We start from the raw sequence: 21,593 nt of genomic DNA, 5'->3' as shown, positions 1-21,593 counted from the left end.
TTTCGACTCATAGCGATCCTATAGGACAGAGTAGAACAGCTGCATAGAGTGTCCAAGGAGCGCCTGGTGGATTTGAACTGCTGACCCTTTGGTTAGCAGCCGTAGTAGCACTTAGCCACTACGCCACCAGGGTTTCCTGTAGTCTGTTACTTCCCTAAAAAGCCACGTAACTTTAAGTGTTGCCGGAGTTCTGTGTGGCCATTGAAAAGAATTATCGAACCTTGCCATAGGAGGGACAGCTGGTGTCAGAATTGGTAAGGAGGTTGGAGGGTGGAGGTATGTTTGACCTCCACATCATAGCCATCAGCCTTGCGCTGATGTTGACAATTCTCCTTGGGTGAAGTCAGGGGATCTCTGACGCCAGTACACCGTTCTTACAACCAGGTGTACATACACACCTGTACAGATCTGCAGACAGTGGGCAGTTCCCGGGAAGCACCTAGACAGCCTGCCTGAGAGACAGTGGCAGTGAAGCAGACGCACTGTCCCCGCCACACACGACTGCTCCCGTGTGCAAAGCACTGAGACTCTCTGTGGGGCAGAGGATATAGCACTGGAATACGAGGCAACCTGCCCAGGGCTGTAATTAAACACCATGAGCATTGGGAGGGAAACGTTCCTTCTAGTTCTGGTCCCAGGTACAAAGATCACAGGAGTGGGGGAGAAGATAGGGTGTTCATTAAGACACAGCAGGGGGGAGGGTGGGTGGAGTCTGCAAAACCCTGAAAAATTAAGGTGAGGCTGAGGAGGTCAGCAGGACAGAGAGGAAGGAGGAAGGTCGGGAGGAGGGAGGGGACTGGGGGAAAGCAGTGGGCGGGACATGGATGCACCCCGCCCTCCTCAGCTCTGGCGTTTTTTGGAGTCTGGTGGCGACAGGTGAGGGAGGCTCTCGGGCCGGGCCGGGCCGGGTGATCACTGGGCAGGACGGGGTGGTCCGGAGCGGCTGTGGTGCCTTGCCACCCAGAGTACAGGGGACTCTGCCAGATCGTTTGGGTCCAGGGTGCCTAGGTGGGTCCAGGGTGCCTAGGTGTTCTGCTGCGTTCGGAGGAGGGAAAGCCACCTCCCCACACCCTCATGCCACTGCAGTAGCCCTGACCAACCCACTGCAGTTGAGTCGATTCTGACTCATAGTGACCCTGAAAGACAGAGCAGGACTGTCCCATAGAGTTTCCAAGGCTGTAATCTTAAGGGACGCAGACTTCCACATCTTTCTCCTGCAGAGTGGCTGATGGGTTCGAACCACTGACTTTTCGGTTAGTAGCCCAGCTCTTTAACCACCGCGCCCCCAGGGCTCCTTAGAAGCCCTGGCAGGAAGGCTGAAATCTGGTTTTGCTGACATGGGCTGGCAGAGGGTGGGTGCCCTGGCAGACGTGGGGCGCTGAGGAAGGCAGGCATTATCTGGGCCTCTGTCCACTGCCCCAAGGTTTTGTCTGAAGATCCTGGCTCATGTAGCTAGGGCCTTGTGACTCTGCAGTGTCCACGTACACTTTTCCCATCCCCTGGAGCAGGGGCTGACAGCAGAGGAATGGGAAGACATGGGCTCAGGCAGGTGAGTGGAGCTCTTCCCATGGGCTCAGTCTGAGGACCTGTGTCTGGGGAAGTGGATGAGGTCCAGGCCCAGCAGTCAGGAAAACAACCCCATCATCTGGATTCCAGACATGCCGGTGTGCACTGAGGCCTGGGGCGCCCGGACTGGGCCCGGGTGACATGAGGGCTGCAGCCGGAAGGCCCACCACAGGGAAGAGGAAACAGGCAGTGGGCAGGGCCAGGGTGCTGGAAACTGTGGGTGCTGGGAGCCAGAACTCCTGGGGCACCTTTCTGGCTGTGCGATCAGACCCAAGACCATGGGACAACAGCGTGGTTCTTGAGGCGACCACCAAGCTGGGCGGAACCCCAGCGAGCATTTACTCTGGCCATCAATTGACTGGAGAATGGAGACTCTGAAACTCAGAGCAAGGGCCAGGCCTGGACAACTCAGGGTCTGCAGACAGCTGTGTGTCTTTTGCAGGAGCCGGGGGCCATGGTGCCCAGCCAGCAATGGGGGCGCCTGAAGAAGCCGCTCTTCTTCCTGGGCTGCACCTCCATCCTCCTGGGGCTACTGCTGCTGGGCAGCAAACGGCCGAACATCGTCCCCCTGGCTTACTTCTTTTTCACGTTGGGGGGCTCCTCCTTGTTTGTCAGCCTCCTTGCCTGCTTGCTGGAGTGGGGATTCCAGCAAGGGCAGGCTGAGAGCCCGGGGGCCTCAGACAGTGCGCGGTGAGTGAAGGGCAGCCTGGAGAGAGGACACCTGGGTCCCTCAGGCAGGCTCTGCTCTCTTCTGCCCTAGAACAGGCTAACCAAAATGTCAGGGCAGTGGACACAGACAGGAAGGGGGAAAGGGCTCCTTTCAGAAAGCCACCAGTGACCTTATTTCTCCTCCATCAGGGACAATGAAGCCTTTGAGGTGCCAACCTACCAGGCGGCCGTAGCGATGGAACCACAGCGCTATCCCCAGCAGCCTGACGACCCGCCGCCCTACAGCAGCGTGATCCCTGTGGGACACGAGGAGGGCGAGCTGAGTCATCCAGAGGAGCCCAATAGAGCTGGACTGCAGAGGCGAGGGGGCTCAGAGGGGTCCGTGACCCAGGGAGGAAACCCCAGAAGGGTTCCAGGAAGGGTCCGGCTTCGGGGACCGCGGGCCGTGTCCACTGAGCCTGACCTGCAGAGTTTGCGGATGGCCCCCAAACTGGAGCCTATTACCCCACCTCCTGCTTACGAGGTCAGCCTTGGCAACCCGGACGATGACAGTGTTTTCTACGAGGACGACTGGACACCTCCCTAAACCGCTCTGGCAGGATGTGCCGTTCCCCGCTCCGGACCCACTCCGCCCTTTGACCAACATTCCCAGCGCCTCCTGTCAGCACTGTGCCCCTGGCCACCACGAAGGGCAGGCTGCGTGCGCTCCCGCGGAGCTGTGGGTGGCGTCCTTCGTCTGAGTCTTCCAGAGACCGTACCCCGATCAAGCAGCTCCAGAGTTAGAGTGAGGGTGAGGTGGGGAAGGACCCAGAGACGCTGGAAAGACAGGAACCTCTGCTGGGTCACCTGGTCCTCCAGCCTCCTGAGCTGCCAGGGGGCTCCTGGGGTCAGAGGCGCCGGTAACTCGCCCAAGGCGCCCTGCTAGTAAACTGCGCCAGGACTCGCTCGCTGGTTTCCACTTCGGGCCGCCGTGGCGCACCTGGCGCCGGGTCTCGGGGCCGAGGACTGCACGCAGGCCGCGCGGGGCCGGGCGCGTGCAGGCAGCTCGGATGGCCCGGACGATGCTCGCGGCGCCGCGGGCGGCCGGGCGGGCCTGGCTCCGAGGGGTGGGCGGCGGCCGGGACCCCTGCTAGGCCCGCGAGCGCCGCCCTGCCCCTCCGCTCTACTCAATAAAGGGAAGAGTCCGCGCGCCTCTGCCCCGCGGTTATCGCGCTCGGGGTGAGCGCACCTCGCACGGCAGCCGACGGCGGCCACCCGACGACCCGCCCCAGCCACGCCCGGCCGGTAGCTCCGCGCCTGGCACGCTCCGCCTACCGCTGGCCGGCGCGGGGCGGGCACCCGTGGGCGGAGCCTGACCACCTGGGGGCGGGGCCGGCCCGGTAGGGGGCAGGGCAGCCCACGTGGGGGCGGAGCCGAACTACGTGAGGGCGGGCCAAGTCGCGTAACAACAGAGCCCGCTAGCGTAGGGGCGGAGCCGGCTCCCGTGGGGGTGGGGCTGATCCGAGTAGGGGGCAGGGCAGGCCTACGTAGGGGCGGAGCCGAACTACGTGGGGGCGGGCCAAGTCGCGTAACAACAGAGCCCGCTAGCGTAGGGGCTGAGCCGGCTCCCGTGGGGGTGGGGCTGATCCGCGTAGGAGGTAGGGTAGGCCCAGTGGGGGCGGGACCTGCTCACTGGGGCGGGGCCGGGCCGTGTAGGGGCGGGGCTGACTGGCGTAGGGGCGGGGCTGGCCCCCTATGGGCGGGGCTGGCTCCCGTGTGGGCGGGGCTTACCCGCGGAAGGGGCAGAACCGGTCCACAGAAGGACGCAGCCAGCCCACGTAGGGGCGGAGCCGGGAGGTGGAGCGGGCTCGGCGGCGCCTGGGGCGGCCTGGGAGGCGGGGCGCGCTCTGCGTGCGTCGGCGCGGGGCGGGGCGTCGGGCGCGCTGGCGTCCGGCTCGTTCGGCGGTGGGCGGTGCGCGCACAGCCCGGGAAAGGCGGGAAATGGCGGCGCCGAGCGCGGCGTCCCGGCCCGCTTTCCCGCCGAGGGGGTTGATGGCCGCTGACAGGGGGCGCAGGTGAGTGGGGAAGGGGCGCCGCTGAGTGGGGAAGGGGCCCAGGCGTGCAGCCCTGGCGCGCCCTCCCCGTGGATCCCGGCATCGGCCGCGCTTCCTGCCCGCGGCGGGAGGCACTGAAGGCCGCGGGGTCCCCTCGGGTCGTCCTCTCGGGGTCCTCTCGGGTCGTCCCCCCGGGGTCCCCTCGGGTCGCGGCCGCGGGGTCCTCTCGGGTCGTCGCCCCGGGGTCCTCTCGGGTTGTCCTCCCGGGGTCCCCTCGGGTCCCGGCCGCGGGGTCCTCTCGGATCGTCCCCGCGGGGTCCTCTCGGGTCCCGGCCGCGGGGTCCTCTCGGGTCCCGGCCGCGGGGTCCTCTCGGGTCGTCCCCCCGGGGTCCCCTCGGGTCCCGGCCGCGGGGTCCTCTCGGGTCGTCCCCGCGGACACAGACTGCCTGGCTCCCTCCGCCAGGTCGGGGGCTCTGACCGAGGGCAGCTCTCTGCAGCCACTTGTGGGCCTTCCCCGGTTCCCCGGTGAGGAACTGCTTTGCGCCTAAACCCGGTGAGAGCCCAACTGCGGTCCTTGCCCTAAGTGCATTGGGTTTGCATTGAATGAAGCCTGATCCTCGTTGCTTTACATAAAACGACCTTGTTTTCAAAGACCTCTACACCGCTTTGGGATTTGAGTACTTTGAGAAGGAGGTTCCTGGGGCCCCAGTGCCTCTGCCCTGCCCCCGTCAGCCCATTTCGTGGCCGACGTCATCCAGGGTAACATTTCCAGGCCCCCGGTCCAAACCCAGATTAATTCAGGATTTTGGAACAGGAGCCTGCAAAAGTACACAGGATCAAGGCTTAAGAGCCCTCTTTGTGTCCTTTCCGCACCCCTCCCTCCTTCCAGATGCATCCCGAAATTCTTGGAAAGTCCATCTTTGAGACTCTCCACACTGTGGAATGTAGGAAGGAGCAGGTTTGTGGACAGTGGGCGATGCTTCAGACCAGGAGCTCAGTTTGTGCTGTAAACTTTCACCTAAAGCACAATAAAATTAAACAAACAAAAACCTGATGAGCTCTTGATTGCAAATGCAAGTGTGAAGAGGGAGAAGGTTCTGAGCTGGGGGTGAGTGAGTTGTGAGCTTGGATGAGATTGTCCAGGGAGACGGTCTGCAGGGTAGAGAAGAGAATGGAGGATGGAGTCCTGTGGAGGATCAACATTTAAGGGCCGGCAGGAGGTCCGGGGCAGAGAGGAGGGCAGCATGGAAATCAAGGGAGAAGAAAGTTTCAAAGACAGAATGCTGCTGGTGAGGTAGGGGAGGAAACCCGAGTAAACCTGAACCACCATGGGTGGTGGACTGCAGCTGACATCCTCTGCACCCAGCTGGGATGTTATCTTAGGGTTAGCCTAGTTAATAACACTTCTTTTTAGCTGAGTTTATAGATCTGCTTTGTGTGTTCCAAGATGATTCTTAAATGGAGTTTTGGTTGTCGTAGCAGGTTTTTACGGGAGGTTTGCAGCAATAGGAGTGTTACAATAGAACAGAAACAAGTTAAAATGGAGTTTGAAACACTACTGTCCCACACCCAAAATCCACTGGCGTCTTTAAGCCCTGAGAATTGTTTTACCTACCACTTCTGCCTTAGGATCCCACCTCATATCTCCTTGGGTTTCTCAAGACCCTGCTTTTCTAGCTTCTTAACTATAAAGCCCTTCATCCACAGTTAGGCCAAGTAAATCTGTACATGCGGGGTGTTTTATTGATTCTAAGATGCACTCTTTTTTTTTTTTTTTCTTGACGTTTAAACATCCTTGAAACGAGGATGCATTTTTAAACCACCTTTAAAGTTATTAATTGAAGCTTTTACCATGTCCCCTTCTCACTGCCATCAGGCCCTCACTGTTTTCTTGTGCTCAGAAACTGACAGGCAGGCTGGCAAGCTCAGGATTTAGTGAACCAGGCACAGGGGCGATACATACTGGGAACGGGATTCTTTTATTTAGTTCATAACCAAACCAATAACAAAACTAAGTAATCCTTGAAGTTCAGGTACCCTTGGTGACCAGATGTGGGCAGCCCCCGGATCACCAGTGCCTTCCATTCCTAGACCTGTCTTAAGTCGAATTTTTATGTAAATCGGAGCAGTTAGGTACTGTTAGGAACTCACCAAATGGTTATTTTAGTATATAGCGTACGGTATACGTTTCTACATATAAGAAAATGGAAGAATTTCAGATACACTAAAACATCTTTTACTTAATGATGCAGTAACAGTGTTTTGATGTGCATTGTAAAGTAGCACCTGTTTGTTGTTATGAGCCATTGTGAGTACCCCGGATTTTTAATATAACAGGCTGGTTCAGGTTGTGTGCAGCTTAACCCCGGGACTGCCTGTAATCCAGCTTTAATGTACTTTTACCCTTTAGGCGGTTTTAAGTTATGTTGACTGCACTCGTTGGGATTTACCTGCTGTGACTTCCTGTCACACTACTAATCTAGCTCCTCAGGGCTCTGATAATTTCCATGGCATCATTTTTGTCACAAAAAGGTACATTTTTTTTAAAAAACATGGGAAGAGTTTTAATTGGCATAAATAAGCTGGAGAGAGAGCGAGTGTGCCTGTCTCATTTTCTATTAAAACTGACCATTGGTTTGCATTTTCTCCTCTGTATTGTCATTTTTAAACTTCCTGTCACCTCTAGCAGCCTGGGTAAATAATGTGTTTTCTGGAATGATTCTCTTAATTAAAATTGTTCAGTCAGATGGGAGTATTCCTTCTCATCAGTATTTGCGTGTGTGCACGTGTGTGTTATGTTTACAAAGGTATTTCCCTTCCCCCGTCAGACCATTCATCTCAAGAGACGGTCTCAGCTGAACATGCTCGTAAAGAATTGTACAGCGGTTCTGTACAATCTTTTCTGCTTAGCACAGCTTTTCCGGAGTGGTCGAATACGCGAGTCCTAGTTATCCTGCACCCTGTTTGTTCGGCCCGCACGTCTTCCTGATCCTGCCACACCTCGTGCCGGAGCTGAGGCCTTTCTTCTGCCTTCCCTGGCAGGATGCTGGGTGTGTGTGGCATGCACCCCGACCACCAGGAAGCTCTGAAAAGGAACCGCGTGGTGCTGGCGAAACAGCTGTTGCTGAGCGAGCTGTTGGAGCACCTCCTGGAGAAGGACATCATCACCTTGGAAATGCGGGAGCTCATCCAGGTATCCCGAGGCCGAGAGGAAACCTTGGCTGCAGGGCTGGGAAGAGCATGATGAAGGGTGAGAGGATGCAGTACCGTGTGAGGAAGTGGAGGTGGCCTTCCCCCGTGGGGCGGCGTGAAGAAACGATACAGGTTTGAGGGTGATGGGGGGCGTCGCCTATGTTCCTGCAGAGAACTCTTGAGATGGATGGGGCTCACTGGGAGGCTCATGGGGAGAGAGACGGAGCCCCAGCTAGATCAGTAACGACACCTTCACACTCTCTTCCTATCTTAGGCCAGAGTGGGCAGTTTCAACCAGAATGTGGAACTCCTCAACCTGTTGCCCAAGCGGGGCCCCCGGGCCTTTGAGGCCTTCTGTGCTGCCCTGAGGGAGACCAAGCAGGCCCACCTGGAGGAGCTGCTGCTCATAACCCTCTCAGGTCTCCAGCACGTCCCCACACCGGTACGGAGCCTGAGCCGTGTGTTGAGGAGGGAAAGGGGCTGTTGAGGCAGGGCCAGGGAGATGAGATTGTTTTACTTGCACTGGCCCACCTCCCTGAGGCCTGGTGGGTGCTGGTCTCTTACAGCTGAGCTGTGACTACGACCTGGGTCTCCCGTTCCCGGTGTGTGAGTCCTGCCCCCCACTCAAGCAGCCACGCCTGTCTGCAGGTGAGGATTGGCCCCACAGGTGGACTTCTTCCCATGCCTGGGTCGGCTCCGCTCCCCTCACATCCCCTCGTGGGGACGGCGGAGATGGGGTGGGGGCTGGGCCCACTGCTGTTCTGTCACCCCAGGTGATGTTCCTATGGAGACTGGGTCTCAGAGCCTGGTTGGCCTGTCACCTTCGTACAGCAATGTTAGTTCAGAATGAGAAAAAGGCTGTTTTGGCCACCAGCTTGCTGATTGAGTAGCCTTGTGATTAGAACTAGGCTTTTATCAGATACCCTGTTCCATCATTCCGTGCATTGACAATGCACCTACTATATGCAGGCCAAGTACAGAGGATCCAGTGGTGAGTGAAGGCAGACAGGCCTGTGCCCTCATGGGGCTTACAGGTGGGAGGGGGTAGGGGCAGTACTGGTCAGAACCCCAGCTCCCAGGGCCTGCGTTCGTGATGCAGAGCTGGGCTGGCGCCTGGAATGACCTGGTGCGCTGGCTCTGTCTTGTACAGACACCGTGGAGCACTCCCTGGACAGCGGAGACGGCCCACCCTGTCTGCAGGTGAAGCCGTGTACCCCCGAGTTCTACCAGACACACTGCCAGATGGTGAGTCCTGCAGAACGGCAGGCCGGGGCGTGTGTCGCCTCTGCGGTTCCTTCTGCTTCTGAGCCAGGAATCGTTACAGATTCCGTGTCTTCTGGGCATGTCTCTCTGCATCTCCCTGGTGGGGTTAAGAAGGAGAATACAACATCTGTGTTTTCTTGAAGTTTCTGACATAGTGGGGAGCTTGGTTTCTGTCCTCAGGAAGCTCACGGTTTCACCAGCCTCCCTCCCTTCTCCCAGGCCTACAGGATGCAGGCACGGACTCGCGGGCTGGCACTGGTGCTGAGCAATGTGCGCTTCACTGGAGAGAAAGACCTGGAGTTTCGCTCTGGAGGCGATGTGGATCGCAGCACTCTGGTTACCCTCTTCAAGCTGCTAGGCTACAACGTCCACGTTCTTCATGATCAGACTGCACAGGTACCTGGGGCAGGGAGAACGTGTGTGCGCAGAGAGCTGGGCAGCTTGGGCCGGAACCATCCACTGTGCCTGAGCCTGCTGGGATGTGTCCGGCAGCAGTCCTCGCCTCACTGCTTCCTCACTGTCCTGCCTCCTGGCAATCTTTTAAAAAAAGAGCCAAGGCCAGCCGGCTGCCTCAGCACTGCTTCTCAGGGCAGCTGGCCTTCCCAGCAACTGCAGCCAGGGCTGCGCTCTCATGACTACGTGTGAGCATGACACCTGATTCCCGGTCACTCAGTAGGCGATGAGATGCCAAGATGCACCTGAACACCTCAGAGCAGGGCCTTATAGGCCAGGACGACACGGAGTTTACTTCTCAGTGGATACTATCTCTAGGAGTCAGGTTATTGTACAGAAGACTGCTTTGGCAGATACAGTTCTAGTAAGTGAGAGTTTGTTGGAATTATCCTTGTAAATGCCATTCCGTGGCCTTCCAGTGAGGGAGAATGTGGGAAATTCCAAAATCGTATCAGTTGGGTGGCAGTCCCGTCTCAGGCTGGACTACTGGAGGACATTACTGCAGACCAAGCGTTTTTGCTCCAGGTTATTCCTCATTAACTTCAACTGCTGACCTTGTTACCTTTAGGTGCTTCCATTTGTAACTCGGTAATAGTCCGTGGATATTTGTCTCTTTATCTTGTTTCCAGAGGAGTTGTACTTTACTGAACTTGCCTTTGGGATTGTCATGGTAGATTACAGCGCTAGAGTATTGCCTTGCCCTGTTGGGGTAGGGGAGCTTTGTTTTGTGTTCTGCCCATCTGGTTCTGTGGTTCTCAGCTGGCCCGCTGCTGTGAGAATGGTGTGGCTGTGCTGTCCTTCAGGTGAGGCTGGCTTCCTAAGGAGGGCCCTGTGTGCCCTCCCGGGCATTTTCGCCAGCCTCCCAATAGATAGGAGCCTGTACAAAGTAGCAGACCCACCCGGCTTCAGAGCCGTGCCTGGATCAGCTTCTTCAGTCATCATGGACTCAGGTAGGCTGGACACTTTCCTGCTAAGGCAAGAAGGGAGCAAGGCTAGGGCTGCTGCTGCTGTTGGGTGCCGTCGAGTTGATTCCAGCTCAGGGTGACCCCATGTGACAGAGTAGAACTGCCCCATAGAGCTCCCTGGGCTGTAATCTGTATGGAAGCTGATTGCCAGGCCTTTCTGCTGCGGAGCCACTGGGTGGGTTTGAATCACCAACCTTTCGGTTAGCAGCTGAGTGCTTGACCGTTGCACCATAGGGCTCTTTAAGGGTAGTGCATCTCCCATAATTCCTGCAAAGACGGTTCTGTTAGAGGGTCAGATGTAAAATGTGTGCTGTGTGTTTTCTTGGGGGTTTTGGTCTAGTTCTTCCTTTTATTAGGAATTAATTTGTCAGGGTCTTCAAAATTGTGTGCAGTTGTGAAAGGATCCCCCACATCTGTTGGTCAAGGATGCGCTGCCGAGTCAGCATGTGCTGTGTTTTCAGTCGCACGGTAGGCTGACGGATCCGGTTTGTGCAGAACCTGATGCAGATGCGATGATTTCGCTGATCCCTGGCTGCGTTATCTGGTAACGAGTTGCAGTAGAGTTAAGCTTTGAGTATCTGATAATAGGGGGCCGTGCTAGCCACCAGAAACTCTCAAAATGCGGACCTTGAGTTCAAGAGACTTTATTTAGCTGAGGGAGTCTTGATATCAAACAAAGAAGTCTGCTCCTCCATATTCTTAAAGGGCCAGGAAGATGAAAAACAGTGTGAGTCAGAGGGAGAAGCGACCACCTGGGCTGGTGGGACGTGGGTGGGTGGATGGATGGACAGATGGATGCTGTAATGACCAAGAGGAGCGCTGGAGGTGGCCAGGGCAGCAGCGTAGTGTGTGGACAGGAAGTGCGTGTGCCATGTGAAGGGTCACCCGGGGCAAGGAAACACCAAAGGTAATGGGGCCAGCATGCATGGGGCCTGAGTGTCTTCCCCAGTATTCGTCTTCCTGGCGCTGACATTGGGGCGCCATGAGCAAAGAGGGTGGGGTATGTATGTAGTGCTGATTGGGGAAGTCTAGTGAGACCATGCCAGAAGGCCTGAGGGCGGCAGAGAGTCCATTGTGGAGTGCTGGCTGATCACACTGGGTAGGTGTGGACCAGGGAGCTACAGTGGGGATAGGGTTGGAGCCGTGAGCAGGTGCACAGAATCCTGAGAGCCCCCGGACGCGGCTTGATTGATTGGCGAGCACTGGAGCCGAAGCAGAAGTGACGGTCCTCCTTTCCCCTCCTGTCAGCCCTGTTTGGCTCTAGAGCTGTATCCCATTTAAAAAAGGAAACAGTACATTTAGTGTTAGAGAATCCTTGTCCTTTGACTAGTCTTCTCAGGACCCAGGTCTGTTTTTAAGTCATTCTCGTCATCAAAGTCTTGTTTCGTCTGCCTCGTGAGATTACTAGTTCTAGAATTACACTTTCCTTGTACAGTGACACCTGGGAGAGCCAGAACTTGGCGGGAGTGTTCCTTTTCCGGGTCTCACAAGCTTTCCGCCTTCTATGGGGTGCAGTCTTACCACTTTTCTATTGTTCTCGATTAGTGGAAAATATTTGAGTTTTCCTTCTGTGACAGGTTTCTGCCTTACACAGGTTCCAGCTTTCGCAGGTTTTACAGTATTAGGATACTAGATACATTTTAAAGTGATGCATTCCCCGTTACTGTGTGACATGGATATTAACTCGTGTATGGGTCTCGCACGGCTTTGAGAGTTTAGGGACCAGCTCTGAGTCACCCCAGGAAAGCACACGCAATTTTGGAGGGCTCACGGTGACTCTTGTCTCCCGTGTTCCCCAGCCGAAATACGCAGGCCTTGGAGCCCTGCTATTTATAGAAGCACTGTCGTTTCATCTGAAAGCACTCTCCTGAGCCTATTCTAGGCACTGCTACTTTTGGAACAGTTCTCCCAGGTGACTAATCCCTGGTTATTGATAGGTGTAGTCTCACGGATTCAGCTGCAGGGCTGCTCACTCGGCCGCGCTGTGCTCTGGCAGTCGCCCAGCTTCAGAAGGCTCGCGTGCAGGTGCCAGGCAGACAGGTTTGTGTTCCCTCCTTGGAGCGGTCACAGTCTGTTACGGCCGCCTCCACAGGAGCGTTCTTGTTGATGCGTTTTCCTGAGGTTGTATCTTCTTGAAGCAAGTAGATTTTGAATATCTTTTATCGTAAGGTTTTTGTTAATATGGTTGGCTTCTCTTTGCCCAGAAAACATAGACTTTCTTTTCAAAGCCAGTTTCTTCATCTCTAAGTAAGCTGCAGACTTTCAGGTCTTTCACATAATTAAGTCTCAGCTTTCTGCAGAGTGTCCAACAGACCGATGAGCCGCGCCGAAACGTCAGCTGCCGCACAATCACCTGCAGGGCTTGTTAGAACCCCACCGGGCCACCCCCAGAGTTTCCCCCCAGCAGGCCTGGGGTGGGGCCCGAGTCTGTGCCCTGTTTTCTTACACGTTCCTAGGCGCTGCTGCTGCTTCAGGGACCACCACAGCGCATAACGTGTGTGCTTTCATTTGGGCGTGTGTTGTAAATATGAGATGTGCGGGTGCTGTCAACCTCTGCTGGGATCACATATTTGTCATCTCTGTTGCATCTCACCCAGACTGATCATACAGTGAGCTCGTTTTCTCTGCGTGTGCTGGATGGGAGAGATGGCCAGGCGTGCTGGGTTGTTGAGGGAGACAGGTCTAAGAGCTTCTATCAGATTGTTCTGGTCTTAGATGCCGTCCACCTGGCACTGGGTAGACCACCTGCCCACGGTGGAGGCATTTGTGCGTGGCAGCTTCGTGCAAAATGAGCACGAGGCTCTGGCTGAAGGCAAGCTGCTGCTTTGGAAAAGTGGTAGTGTTATTGCCTTTCACTGAGCGTGCACGTTATGGTAACGGCACACCTTTGCAGCAGGAGCCAGATACCATGCTGAGACCTTTCCATGCTGTATCTCCTTGAGTCTTTGCAAATGGAGAAAATGGACTCTTAGTCATCTGCTTATAAAGTGGGAACTGGAGGTTTGAGGGGCTCCACGCCTTGTTCTGATGTATGCAGCCAGGGTTTCTCCCGAGACCTGCCTGACCCCAGTCCACGTGTCTCTCGGCACCCCACATGCAGAGCCCTCCCCTGGGGGCCCTTGCCGCTGACCCTCCGCCCCAGAGCAGTGTCTTGTCTCATCCCTGAAGACCATGCTGCTGGCTTGTTCCCACACACACCGGCTCCTCACGCCCTCAGGGCAGTTGTTCTAGTGAGGGAGCAGAAGACCAGGGGACAGATCAGTTAACGAGCTTGTCACAAGCTCCTTCCCAGCTTGAATCTGGGGCTCTTCCTGTGTTTCAGTGTGTCTGAATTCTGTGACCATACACTCAGAGTTTGTGTACTTTTCTGGAGAAGCCATAGCGTTCTCCTGCCTCTCATAGGGCCTGTTGCTTTTCTTACAGTTACCGTGGGGATGTACAGAAAACATTTTACATTCTGATAGTTCAGGGTTTCAGAGCCACACAGAGAAAAGCTCCGAGTGGTACTGGCTGCAGTGACAGCGCTCACACAGAGCCACACAGAAAAGCCTGGAGTGGGGCTGGCTGCAGTGACAGCACTCCCACAGAGCCACAGAGAAAAACCTGGAGCGGCGCTAGCCACAGTGACAGCGTTCACACATGCCTTTCTTGCAGGAGATGCAGGAGAAACTCCACAACTTCGCCCAACTGCCCGCGCACCGCCTCACCGACTCCTGCGTCGTGGCGCTGCTCTCCCACGGGGTGGAGGGCGCCATCTATGGGGTGGATGGCAAACTGCTCCAGGTGTGTGTCATCTGGGGTGGGAGGCGGGGTGTGAAGCCCTACTGTCCACCTTCCCAGCATTGGGGCCTGCCAGGAGGTCGCAAGGGCCGCTCACCCTCTTCTCACTGCTTCTCCCGGCAGCTGCAGGAGGTCTTTCGGCTTTTTGACAACGCCACCTGCCCGAACCTGCAGAATAAGCCCAAGATGTTCTTTGTCCAGGCCTGTCGTGGAGGTGAGTGCCTGCCCGCCTGTGCTGGGTGGTGGCTCCTGGTGGCCCCCACCAGCTCTCACTATCCTGTTTGCTCCTCTCAGGTGCTATCGGACCCCTCGGGCACCTCCTTCTGTTCCCTGCTGCCACCGCCTCTCTTGCTCTGTAAGTGTCTCCGATGCATGGGTGGTCAGCTCTCCGTGCACCCCAGCTCTGACCCAGCGTCTCAGCAGCATCTCTGCTGTCTTTCCTGGGAGCTCCTACTCTGCTGTGCCTGTCCCTCTGGCGCACTTCTCGTCTTACCGTCAAGCACAGGGTTTTCTCTCTGCCTGCCTGTCTCTCTTGCTGTCCCTTATCTTTTCTCCTTTCTCACTCTCTCTGCCCTCTTCCGCTCTCCCCTCTTGATCCCCTCTACCTGCACTCTACCTCACCCGTTCTGCGGCCACCTGCAGCAAGCGAGGCACAGGCCCCTGCAGCCTTAGGCCCTGGCTTTCCAGGCTATGCAGCCCCTCCATGCATGCTGCCTGGGTGGCTACTGAGAGCCAGGCCTGGGGCTGGACTCAGGCGGTAGGCCTGCGTCTTGGTCTGAGGAAAGCTATTACGAGCTCTGGCTTTGGGGTCAGAGTCCAGTGCACCCCCTCCCCCTGCTTACTGGAGTGAAGTCAGGGTCCCTGGCGCTCCTCAGCCTCGGGTTCCTCAGCTTCATATAAAATGTAGCTAGCCCGTACCTACTGCCTGCGGGAGCTGTGAGGGTACAATGCAATAATGCGTATCGAGGGCTTGCTGAGCACAGCCTGTGACGTGTGGTAGATGCACACACAGTCTGTGCCGGCTGTGCCTCACAACAAGGCTGTTGCCTGAAAGGGCTTGTTACTGAGATTAAAGACCACCTTGGCCCAAAGTTGAAATAACTGTGTTCTGTTACATGTTCAATAGATATAAATGGCTAAAATGGCAGCCCCCTTGCTCCAAGGAAACCCTGATGGCGTAGTGGTTAAGAGCTGTGGCTGCTAACCAAAAGGTGGGCAGTTCAAATCTACCAGGTGCTCCTTAGAAATTCTCTGGGGCAGTTCTGCTCTGTCCTTACAGAGTCACTACGAGTTGGAATAGACTGAATGGCAATGGGTTTGGTTTTGGTTTCGTGCTCCAGGTGTCACTATAGCACGCCATATACTGAGGCCCCACCATGGGACTAGGTCTGCATAGGACCAGAGCCACACTGGGTGCTCAGGGGCGCAGGACCAAGGGGCATGAGGCCTCGGTCTGCGTGGGACGAGGGCCACACTGGGTGTTCAGGGACATGGGACCGAGGGGCACAAAGGCTTGGTCTGCATGGGACCAGGGCTGCAGTGGGCGCTCAGGGACGCAGGGTCGAGGGGCACGAGGCCTTGGTCTGCACAGGCTCACCCATGGCCAAAAGAGAGAAGTAAATAGACATGAGGCAGCTTGAGAGTAGCCATTGACCTGTGAGGGAGAGGAGCTGTCTGGATGGGGGAGGTTAAGGGGAGGAAGAGGCAGAGGTGGTTGGAAGTGCTGAAGTCCAGACCAGGTTGCACTGATATAGTGGAAGTCTGAGTTTGGCCCCAGGGTGATGCGATTTGCACGCATGTAGGGTAGCAGATGAAGAGCCGTGGGATTGCAGTGGTTAAGCGCTCGCTTGCTAACTGAAAGGTTAGCAGTTTGAACCCACCAGCCACTCTGCGGCAGAAAGGTCTGGCAGTCTGCTCCCTTAAAGATTAGAGCCTAGGAAATGCTGTGAGGCGGTAGGGTTGCTGTGAGTAGGAGCCCACTCAGTGGCAGTGGGTTTGGCTTTCATGTGCGTTTAGAATATCAGACGGGAATTCCTAGGTGGTGCCAGTGGTGAATGCGCTCATGCTTAGCAGCTAACTGGGTGGCAGTTCAAGTCCACCCAGAGATGCCTCAGAGGAAAGGCCCTGTGATCTACTTCTAAAACATCAGCCATCGAAAACCCTGTGGAGCAAGTTCTGCTCTGACATATGGGGTCGCCATGAGTCGGAGTCAACTGAACAGCAGCTGGTTTTATAGTAGCAGATAGACCCTCTGAAGGGAAAGGCAACACCATGTGACAAGCCCCCTCCCCAGTCACTGAGCCAGATGGCCCTGGATCTGATCAGAACTGAGCTCTTTGTAAGTGAGTGGTAAGATGTGGCTGGTCATGGAGGTAGAGCCAGCTGGCCACAGGCCTGTCAGAACGTGCCATGTTTCTCCAGGAGGCTCACCAGGTGGACACTGTACTCAGGAGAGGACGGGAAGGCAGGGGCTTGGTTTTTGTCACTTCTTTGTGCCCAGGCTCAGAAGTGCCTGACAGTTGGTGGCTCCTAAGGCAGAGTGATGGGATGGACGGCAATTCATCTGTCTGAGAGAGTGCAGTAGTAGTTGCGGTGGAAACAGATGCGGGGGTTATGAAGAACGAGCCAGCAGAACGCGCCAATGGAGAGAGCGAGACCTGAAGGCAGGAAGCTCGTTTCTGTCCTTGACCTGGGGGATGCGTGTAGCCAGGCCTAATTTCTTTGGGAGGTGCTGCCAGCGAGGTGGCGGGCTAGAATCGCGACCTTTGTGGCCATGGTTTCCATCTCCACACGCAGAGTGATGACAGGTGACACTGGGTCTGATAGGGAGAACGTGCTCTTTCTGGGCAATGGAGTCGTGGGCTTTGCCTCCCCCACTTCTCCCCACAAGTCACTCCTCTGAGATGACAGTAGGTGATCAGAGCTCGCCATCTCCTGAGGTGCTGGTTGGCACGGCTCCTGTCTCCCAAGCCCTTGGGGTCGGCTCTGGGGGGCAGGACCACGCTCCGCCGTGCTTCTAGGGCTGAGAACAGCGCCAGCTGGCCAAGGCAGTTGCTTGATCCATTTTCATTGAATCCGTGAACCATGGTCCTTTTCTCCACCGTGGTTGGAGCCCCACTTCCTTCCTCCCATTTTAGATGCTCTTGAGGGCTGCACAGAGCTGAAGACACTCATCTTTGGTGCCTCGGGCTGTGAGTCCTGGCTCGCTCACTTTCCTACCAGTGCCCCGCGCACATACAAACAGTAAACCACCAGCAGAAATAGGAATGTGTCTCGGGTGGGTGAGGCTCAGTCACAAGGTTGGGCGTGTTCTTAGGGAATGTTCAGAAACTACTGCTAAAACTGAGTAGTCGGGCTCTTCTGACTTTGTAGGAAAAAATAGTCAAATTGTCCGAGTTTTAAGGTTTTCCTGTTATGAGTTTCTCTTAAATGTCAGGTGCTTTCAACAGCTTTATGAAATGAATGTGATTAAGAGCTCAGCTGTTAACCAAAATGTCCGCAGTTCGAATCTACCAGCCCATTCCTTGGAAACCCAATGGGGCGTTCTGCTCTGTCCTGTGGGGTTGCTGTAAGTCAGAATCGACTCGACGGCAGTGGGAGAACGGGACAAGTGTTTGAAAAATAGTGTCAGAAACAGTGGAGACAGCTGATCATGCTCACTGTTACTTCTTTTTATGCATATGTGGGTTTGAGGTTGTGACTTTATATAGCGGACGTGTAGGAGTCACATATTTGATTTATTGACTTGTTTTTCTTGCCTGTGTGATAAAACTTATCACTGTAGTGTGATAAAAACGGTCACTCCCAGGTGTGATGGTGATGGAACAAGTAACCACGGGGCCAGGTGATTTGTGGGTCTTGTGACAGGGAGCGTTTGACGCAGCACCCTCCCTGTTGTATGCGCTGTGGGTGAGCGCAGGCCATGTGTGTGTGTCTGTGTGTGATCAAGCCTGGCTGTCCTGCAGTCATGGATGAGCACAGGTGTGCTTGTGCTTGAGCAGGTGCCGGTAGGCAGCCCTGGGAAGTGGGTGTTGTAGGGAGAGGAGTGGGCGTAACGACTCTTAACCCACCATCGTAGGTTGGAGGCGGCAGCTGGAATGGCTTTCCACTCGGTGTGTAGGGACCCTGGGCTTGCCTGAGACAGGCCCGGGAGAGATGGGCGGAAGTGACCTCTTTGTCCTCTCTGCTTCTGCAGATGAGACGGATCGTGGGGTCGACCAGCAGGACGGGAAGAGCCAGGCGCAGTCCCCTGGGTGTGAGGAGAGCGACGCCGGGACGGAGGGGCTGCTGAAGACACGGCTGCCCACACGCTCAGACATGATCTGCGGCTACGCCTGCCTCAGAGGTACCGGGTCCCGCTGCAGGACGGGCCAGGGCTAGGGTGGGAGGGGCCATGCGGCGGGAGCTGGTCGTGTGGGCAGCCACAGCCATCACGCTGGCTGACACGCCCCGGTTGCAGGCACGGCCGCCATGCGTAACACCAAGCGGGGGTCCTGGTACATCGAGGCGCTGGCCCGTGTGTTCTCCGAGCGGGCCTGCAACATGCACGTGGCCGACATGCTGGTCGAGGTGAGTAAGCCGTGCAGGCCTTCCCAAGGCTCCTCCTCTGCCTAGTGTGCCCTTCCTGGTCACTCTGTCATCCCTTGGCTGGCCCACAAGCACCCTACTCACATGTTGGCCTGCGGCTGCCGCCCCTCCAGGTGAACGCACTTATCAAGGAACGGGAAGGTTACGCCCCCGGCACCGAGTTCCACCGCTGCAAGGAGATGTCAGAGTACTGCAGCACGCTGTGCCGCCGCCTCTACCTGTTCCCGGGACAGCCCCCCACGTGACCCCTCTGCAGGCCCTGGACCTTGGGAGGTGGGGCGGAGCCTTCTTTCAGGATGCGTGGCTCCTGTCCCCCTCAGGGATGTGGGGCTCCCAGGCCTGCCCCGCCTGCCTTCTGGTGGACGTTCCAGGCCAGCTCCCCGTGTGTGATGTCACTCCCACAGAGCCACCCTGGCAGGACCTGCCCCGGGAGGTGTGGCCACAGAGGTGGAGCGGTGGGCATGGAGTCTTCCTGTGGAGAGCGGGGGTTCCATGGCGGTACTCAGTTGCCTCCAGCGCCTTCCTGTCAGCTCACCATTTTCTCTTCCTTTCACATCCCGGACCCTGTTTGTTCCAGAGGGAGGCCTGGGAACACATCCAGTTTAATGTGGCCATTTTCCATCTCGTTTTGAAAACCCAGATACGAGATCCTCTGCCGCTGTGTGTGGTGCCTTCAGGCCTGTGAACTGCCATTGGGAGATGGAGCCTGGCATCTGGGTGTGTTGGTCTCTGCCTGGGAGCCCCCCGGCCTCGGTGGTTGATACTTCCCCTTTCCTGTGTGAGCCCACAGAGAGCGAGAGAGAATGATTCGGCAGAGGTGACAGGGAAGGGCACTTCCTCCTGCTCTCATCTGTCATCCTCTCCTCCCCACATTACCCACTGCAGTGTACCTCCCCACCCCCGTGCCAGGGCACCTCTTCTGGATCCTGTGAAAGCTTCCTCCTCGTTATCTCCTGTGTCGCCTGCCCCTCCTGCCCCGCCTGGAAACTCTACTTCTCGGGTCACTGGCTGCTCGAGGGCATGACGAGACTGTGCCTGGTTCTGCCCCAGTAGTAGGCTTCTCTGATTCTCCTCCCCTCCTCAGCACTTCTCCATTCCCTTGAGGCCACTGCCATAAAACCACAGTCCAAACTCATGGTGACCCATGTGTGACGGAGTAGAACTGTGCTCCATAGCATTTTCTTGGCCATGATCTTCATGGGAGTAGATTGCCAGACCTTTTTTTCTGTGGCACTGCTGAGTGGGTTTGAACTGCCTGCCTTTCAGTAGCTGAGCACTTTAACGGTTTGTGCCACCCGTGGGCCTGGCTACTGCCGTACATGTTGTCACTTCTTCCACCCAGAAGCCTCTGTGCCTCTGCTCCAATGAACTCCCCTGTTGCAGTCTTCTGTGTTACTTCATTCTCACCCCTTCCACTCTGTTTTCCATGTGGTAACAGTGGGTTCGTTTTCTTACATGTAAACCTGACCATGTTGCCTACTGCTTGGAACCTTTCTACTTCGTGTTTATCACACCTTAGATACAATCTCACTCTTTCCCTGGCCCGCAGCCCTGCTCAAGAGAGCTGGTCTGCTCCTCCCGAGCAGCATGAGCAGCTTCTTCCCCTCAGCTGCAGCCCAGGGCCACCTCGACACTCTGCGCTCTCCTGCCCTGGGACCTCGCAGGCCCTGCTCCTGGGTCCGGAGCCCTACCCCTTGAGCTGTGCTGGGCTGGCACCCCCGTGCTCCGAGTCTTAGCTTCAGCACCAACTTCTCAGGGAGGCTTGCCGGGCGCGTCCATGTCTGACAGTCTCCTGAGTCCCAGCTGCTGCATCTTGATTGATCCTCTGTCGCACTGACCACGGTGTGTGATCCCACACTTGCTTGGTTTGTTGACTTCTGTCCCGCTAGGTTGTAAGCTCCACGTTGTTGACAAGTGTCCCGCTACACTTAATAGTCCATGTGTACAATGTAGCATTTGTACTCTATTTTTATACATGTTTTGTTTGATTCAATGGTATTGGCTCCTTGAAGACAAATGTCATGTGTGAGGCAGCCTTTTCATCTCCCATGGTGCCAGGTACAGCGCCAGGCCTGCCGTCGTTAAGGTGCTCCACCAGTCCTGCCCTGTGGGCCAGTGGGCTGGGCTTGCTACCACCCTGCCCTGGTCCATCACGGCATGGACGTGGTTGTGATGCAGCCTGCCCACTGCCAGGGCTCCGTATTGCCATCAGGTGCCAAATAAATGCTGTTTATTACCGAATGTGTGCTGGTCTGTTTACTGTCAACGGCGACGCTCTGAAGCCCATGTGTGTTCCTTCCCTTGGCCCCTGCCTCCGTTTTCCTGCCCCAGCTGAAAGCCCTCCTTCCTCTGCCTCAGCATCTCTTCTGTACAGATGCGGTCCCATCAGCAGCGTGGCCACAGGCTCCTGCACAAACCGCACCCAACCTGGGGTGCAGGCAGTGTGCGCCCTGGTGTAGGGAGCACGGACTGCCATCCATGCCTCTCCTGGTCCATGCTGGCGTTAGGATTTTCTAGGTGGCCGTGGGCTGGGAGGGGGTCCTAGGGAAGTGTGGAGGTGACCCGAGGAGTAAACCACACAGAAGTTGAGACTCTCAGGGTGCCAGGTGTCTGCAGTGGGGCCTGGAGAGGCTGAGTGTGGTGGGTGGACAGTTGGGGACAGGAGAGGGAGGTTCTGAAGGAGCAGTGTGGGCCTGGACAGGGGAGGGAGGAGGAACAGGTAGGCAGACGGCCGTCCAGGAAGAGCAGGGGGACTTGGGGAGCTGAAGCTGCCAGGCAGAGGGGTGGGGAGTTACGGGGTGGGGAGGGGATAACCACCTGGAGACAACCCCAGGAGGTCTCCAAGGTCTCAGTCTGCCTTCCCACCCACCCTTGGGTCAGGGCAGCAGGTTGGATTTCACAACTCTGTTCCCTTCCTCTGCTTTCCTTCTGCCAGGGGATTCTCTTCTAAAATTAACCCCTCCCAGGGCTGGGGGGCTGCCCGGCTCTGCCCTCCCCGGCCTGGTCCTCTGACCGGGAAGAGGAAACACGGAGGCGCCAGCTGGAGTGGACTTAGAGATGGGCAGGCGTCTGAGCTGAGGGAGGA

The 21,593-nt window shown here is 56.6% G+C and overlaps 2 protein-coding genes across 5 annotated transcripts; both read left to right on the top strand.

The window, feature by feature from the left end:
- Positions 1–837: 837 nt before the first annotated feature.
- On the top strand, positions 838–3,642 carry TMEM139 (transmembrane protein 139). 2 transcript variants are annotated; one of them, XM_049893697.1, is made up of 3 exons: positions 838–876; positions 2,009–2,256; positions 2,425–3,642. In XM_049893697.1, the coding sequence occupies exons 2-3, from the start codon at positions 2,021–2,023 to the stop codon at positions 2,819–2,821; spliced, it is 633 nt and encodes a 210-aa protein (XP_049749654.1). In that variant the 5' UTR covers positions 838–876; positions 2,009–2,020; the 3' UTR covers positions 2,822–3,642. The 2 variants fall into 2 exon arrangements, with proteins under 2 accessions (XP_049749654.1, XP_049749655.1); XM_049893698.1 differs by lacking the exon at positions 838–876 and adding an exon at positions 1,061–1,253.
- A 462-nt stretch (positions 3,643–4,104) lies between these two features.
- CASP2 (caspase 2) lies at positions 4,105–20,743 on the top strand. Of its 3 annotated transcripts, none has more exons than XM_049894040.1 (11): positions 4,112–4,289; positions 7,311–7,461; positions 7,735–7,902; positions 8,027–8,108; positions 8,611–8,705; positions 8,943–9,119; positions 13,796–13,924; positions 14,045–14,135; positions 18,117–18,266; positions 18,381–18,490; positions 18,622–20,743. In XM_049894040.1, exons 1-11 carry the CDS (start codon positions 4,216–4,218, stop codon positions 18,751–18,753), a joined length of 1,359 nt encoding a protein of 452 aa, XP_049749997.1. In that variant the 5' UTR covers positions 4,112–4,215; the 3' UTR covers positions 18,754–20,743. The 3 variants fall into 3 exon arrangements, with proteins under 3 accessions (XP_049750000.1, XP_049749997.1, XP_049749999.1); XM_049894042.1 differs by having other exon boundaries at positions 4,200–4,289; positions 7,097–7,461; XM_049894043.1 differs by lacking the exons at positions 18,381–18,490; positions 18,622–20,743 and adding an exon at positions 14,216–14,276 and having other exon boundaries at positions 4,105–4,289; positions 18,117–18,203.
- Positions 20,744–21,593: the final 850 nt, after the last annotated feature.

The sequence above is a fragment of the Elephas maximus genome, chromosome 8 (genome assembly GCF_024166365.1).
Source record: "Elephas maximus indicus isolate mEleMax1 chromosome 8, mEleMax1 primary haplotype, whole genome shotgun sequence".
NCBI classification, from domain to species: Eukaryota; Metazoa; Chordata; class Mammalia; order Proboscidea; family Elephantidae; genus Elephas; species Elephas maximus.
The sequence above is the reverse complement of the archived record's forward strand: the minus strand, read 5'-3'. Positions and strand labels throughout refer to the sequence as shown.

Excerpts from the sequence above, each read along its gene's own strand:
- TMEM139 (XM_049893697.1), top strand. The coding sequence starts at position 2,021 with ATGGTGCCCAGCCAGCAATGGGGGCGCCTGAAGAAGCCGCTCTTCTTC. Across the intron at positions 2,257-2,424 it reads GGGGCCTCAGACAGTGCGCG|GGACAATGAAGCCTTTGAGG; the intron begins GTGAGTGAAGGG and ends CTCCTCCATCAG.
- CASP2 (XM_049894040.1), top strand. The coding sequence starts at position 4,216 with ATGGCGGCGCCGAGCGCGGCGTCCCGGCCCGCTTTCCCGCCGAGGGGG. Across the intron at positions 8,109-8,610 it reads GCAGCCACGCCTGTCTGCAG|ACACCGTGGAGCACTCCCTG; the intron begins GTGAGGATTGGC and ends TGTCTTGTACAG. Across the intron at positions 8,706-8,942 it reads ACCAGACACACTGCCAGATG|GCCTACAGGATGCAGGCACG; the intron begins GTGAGTCCTGCA and ends CCCTTCTCCCAG.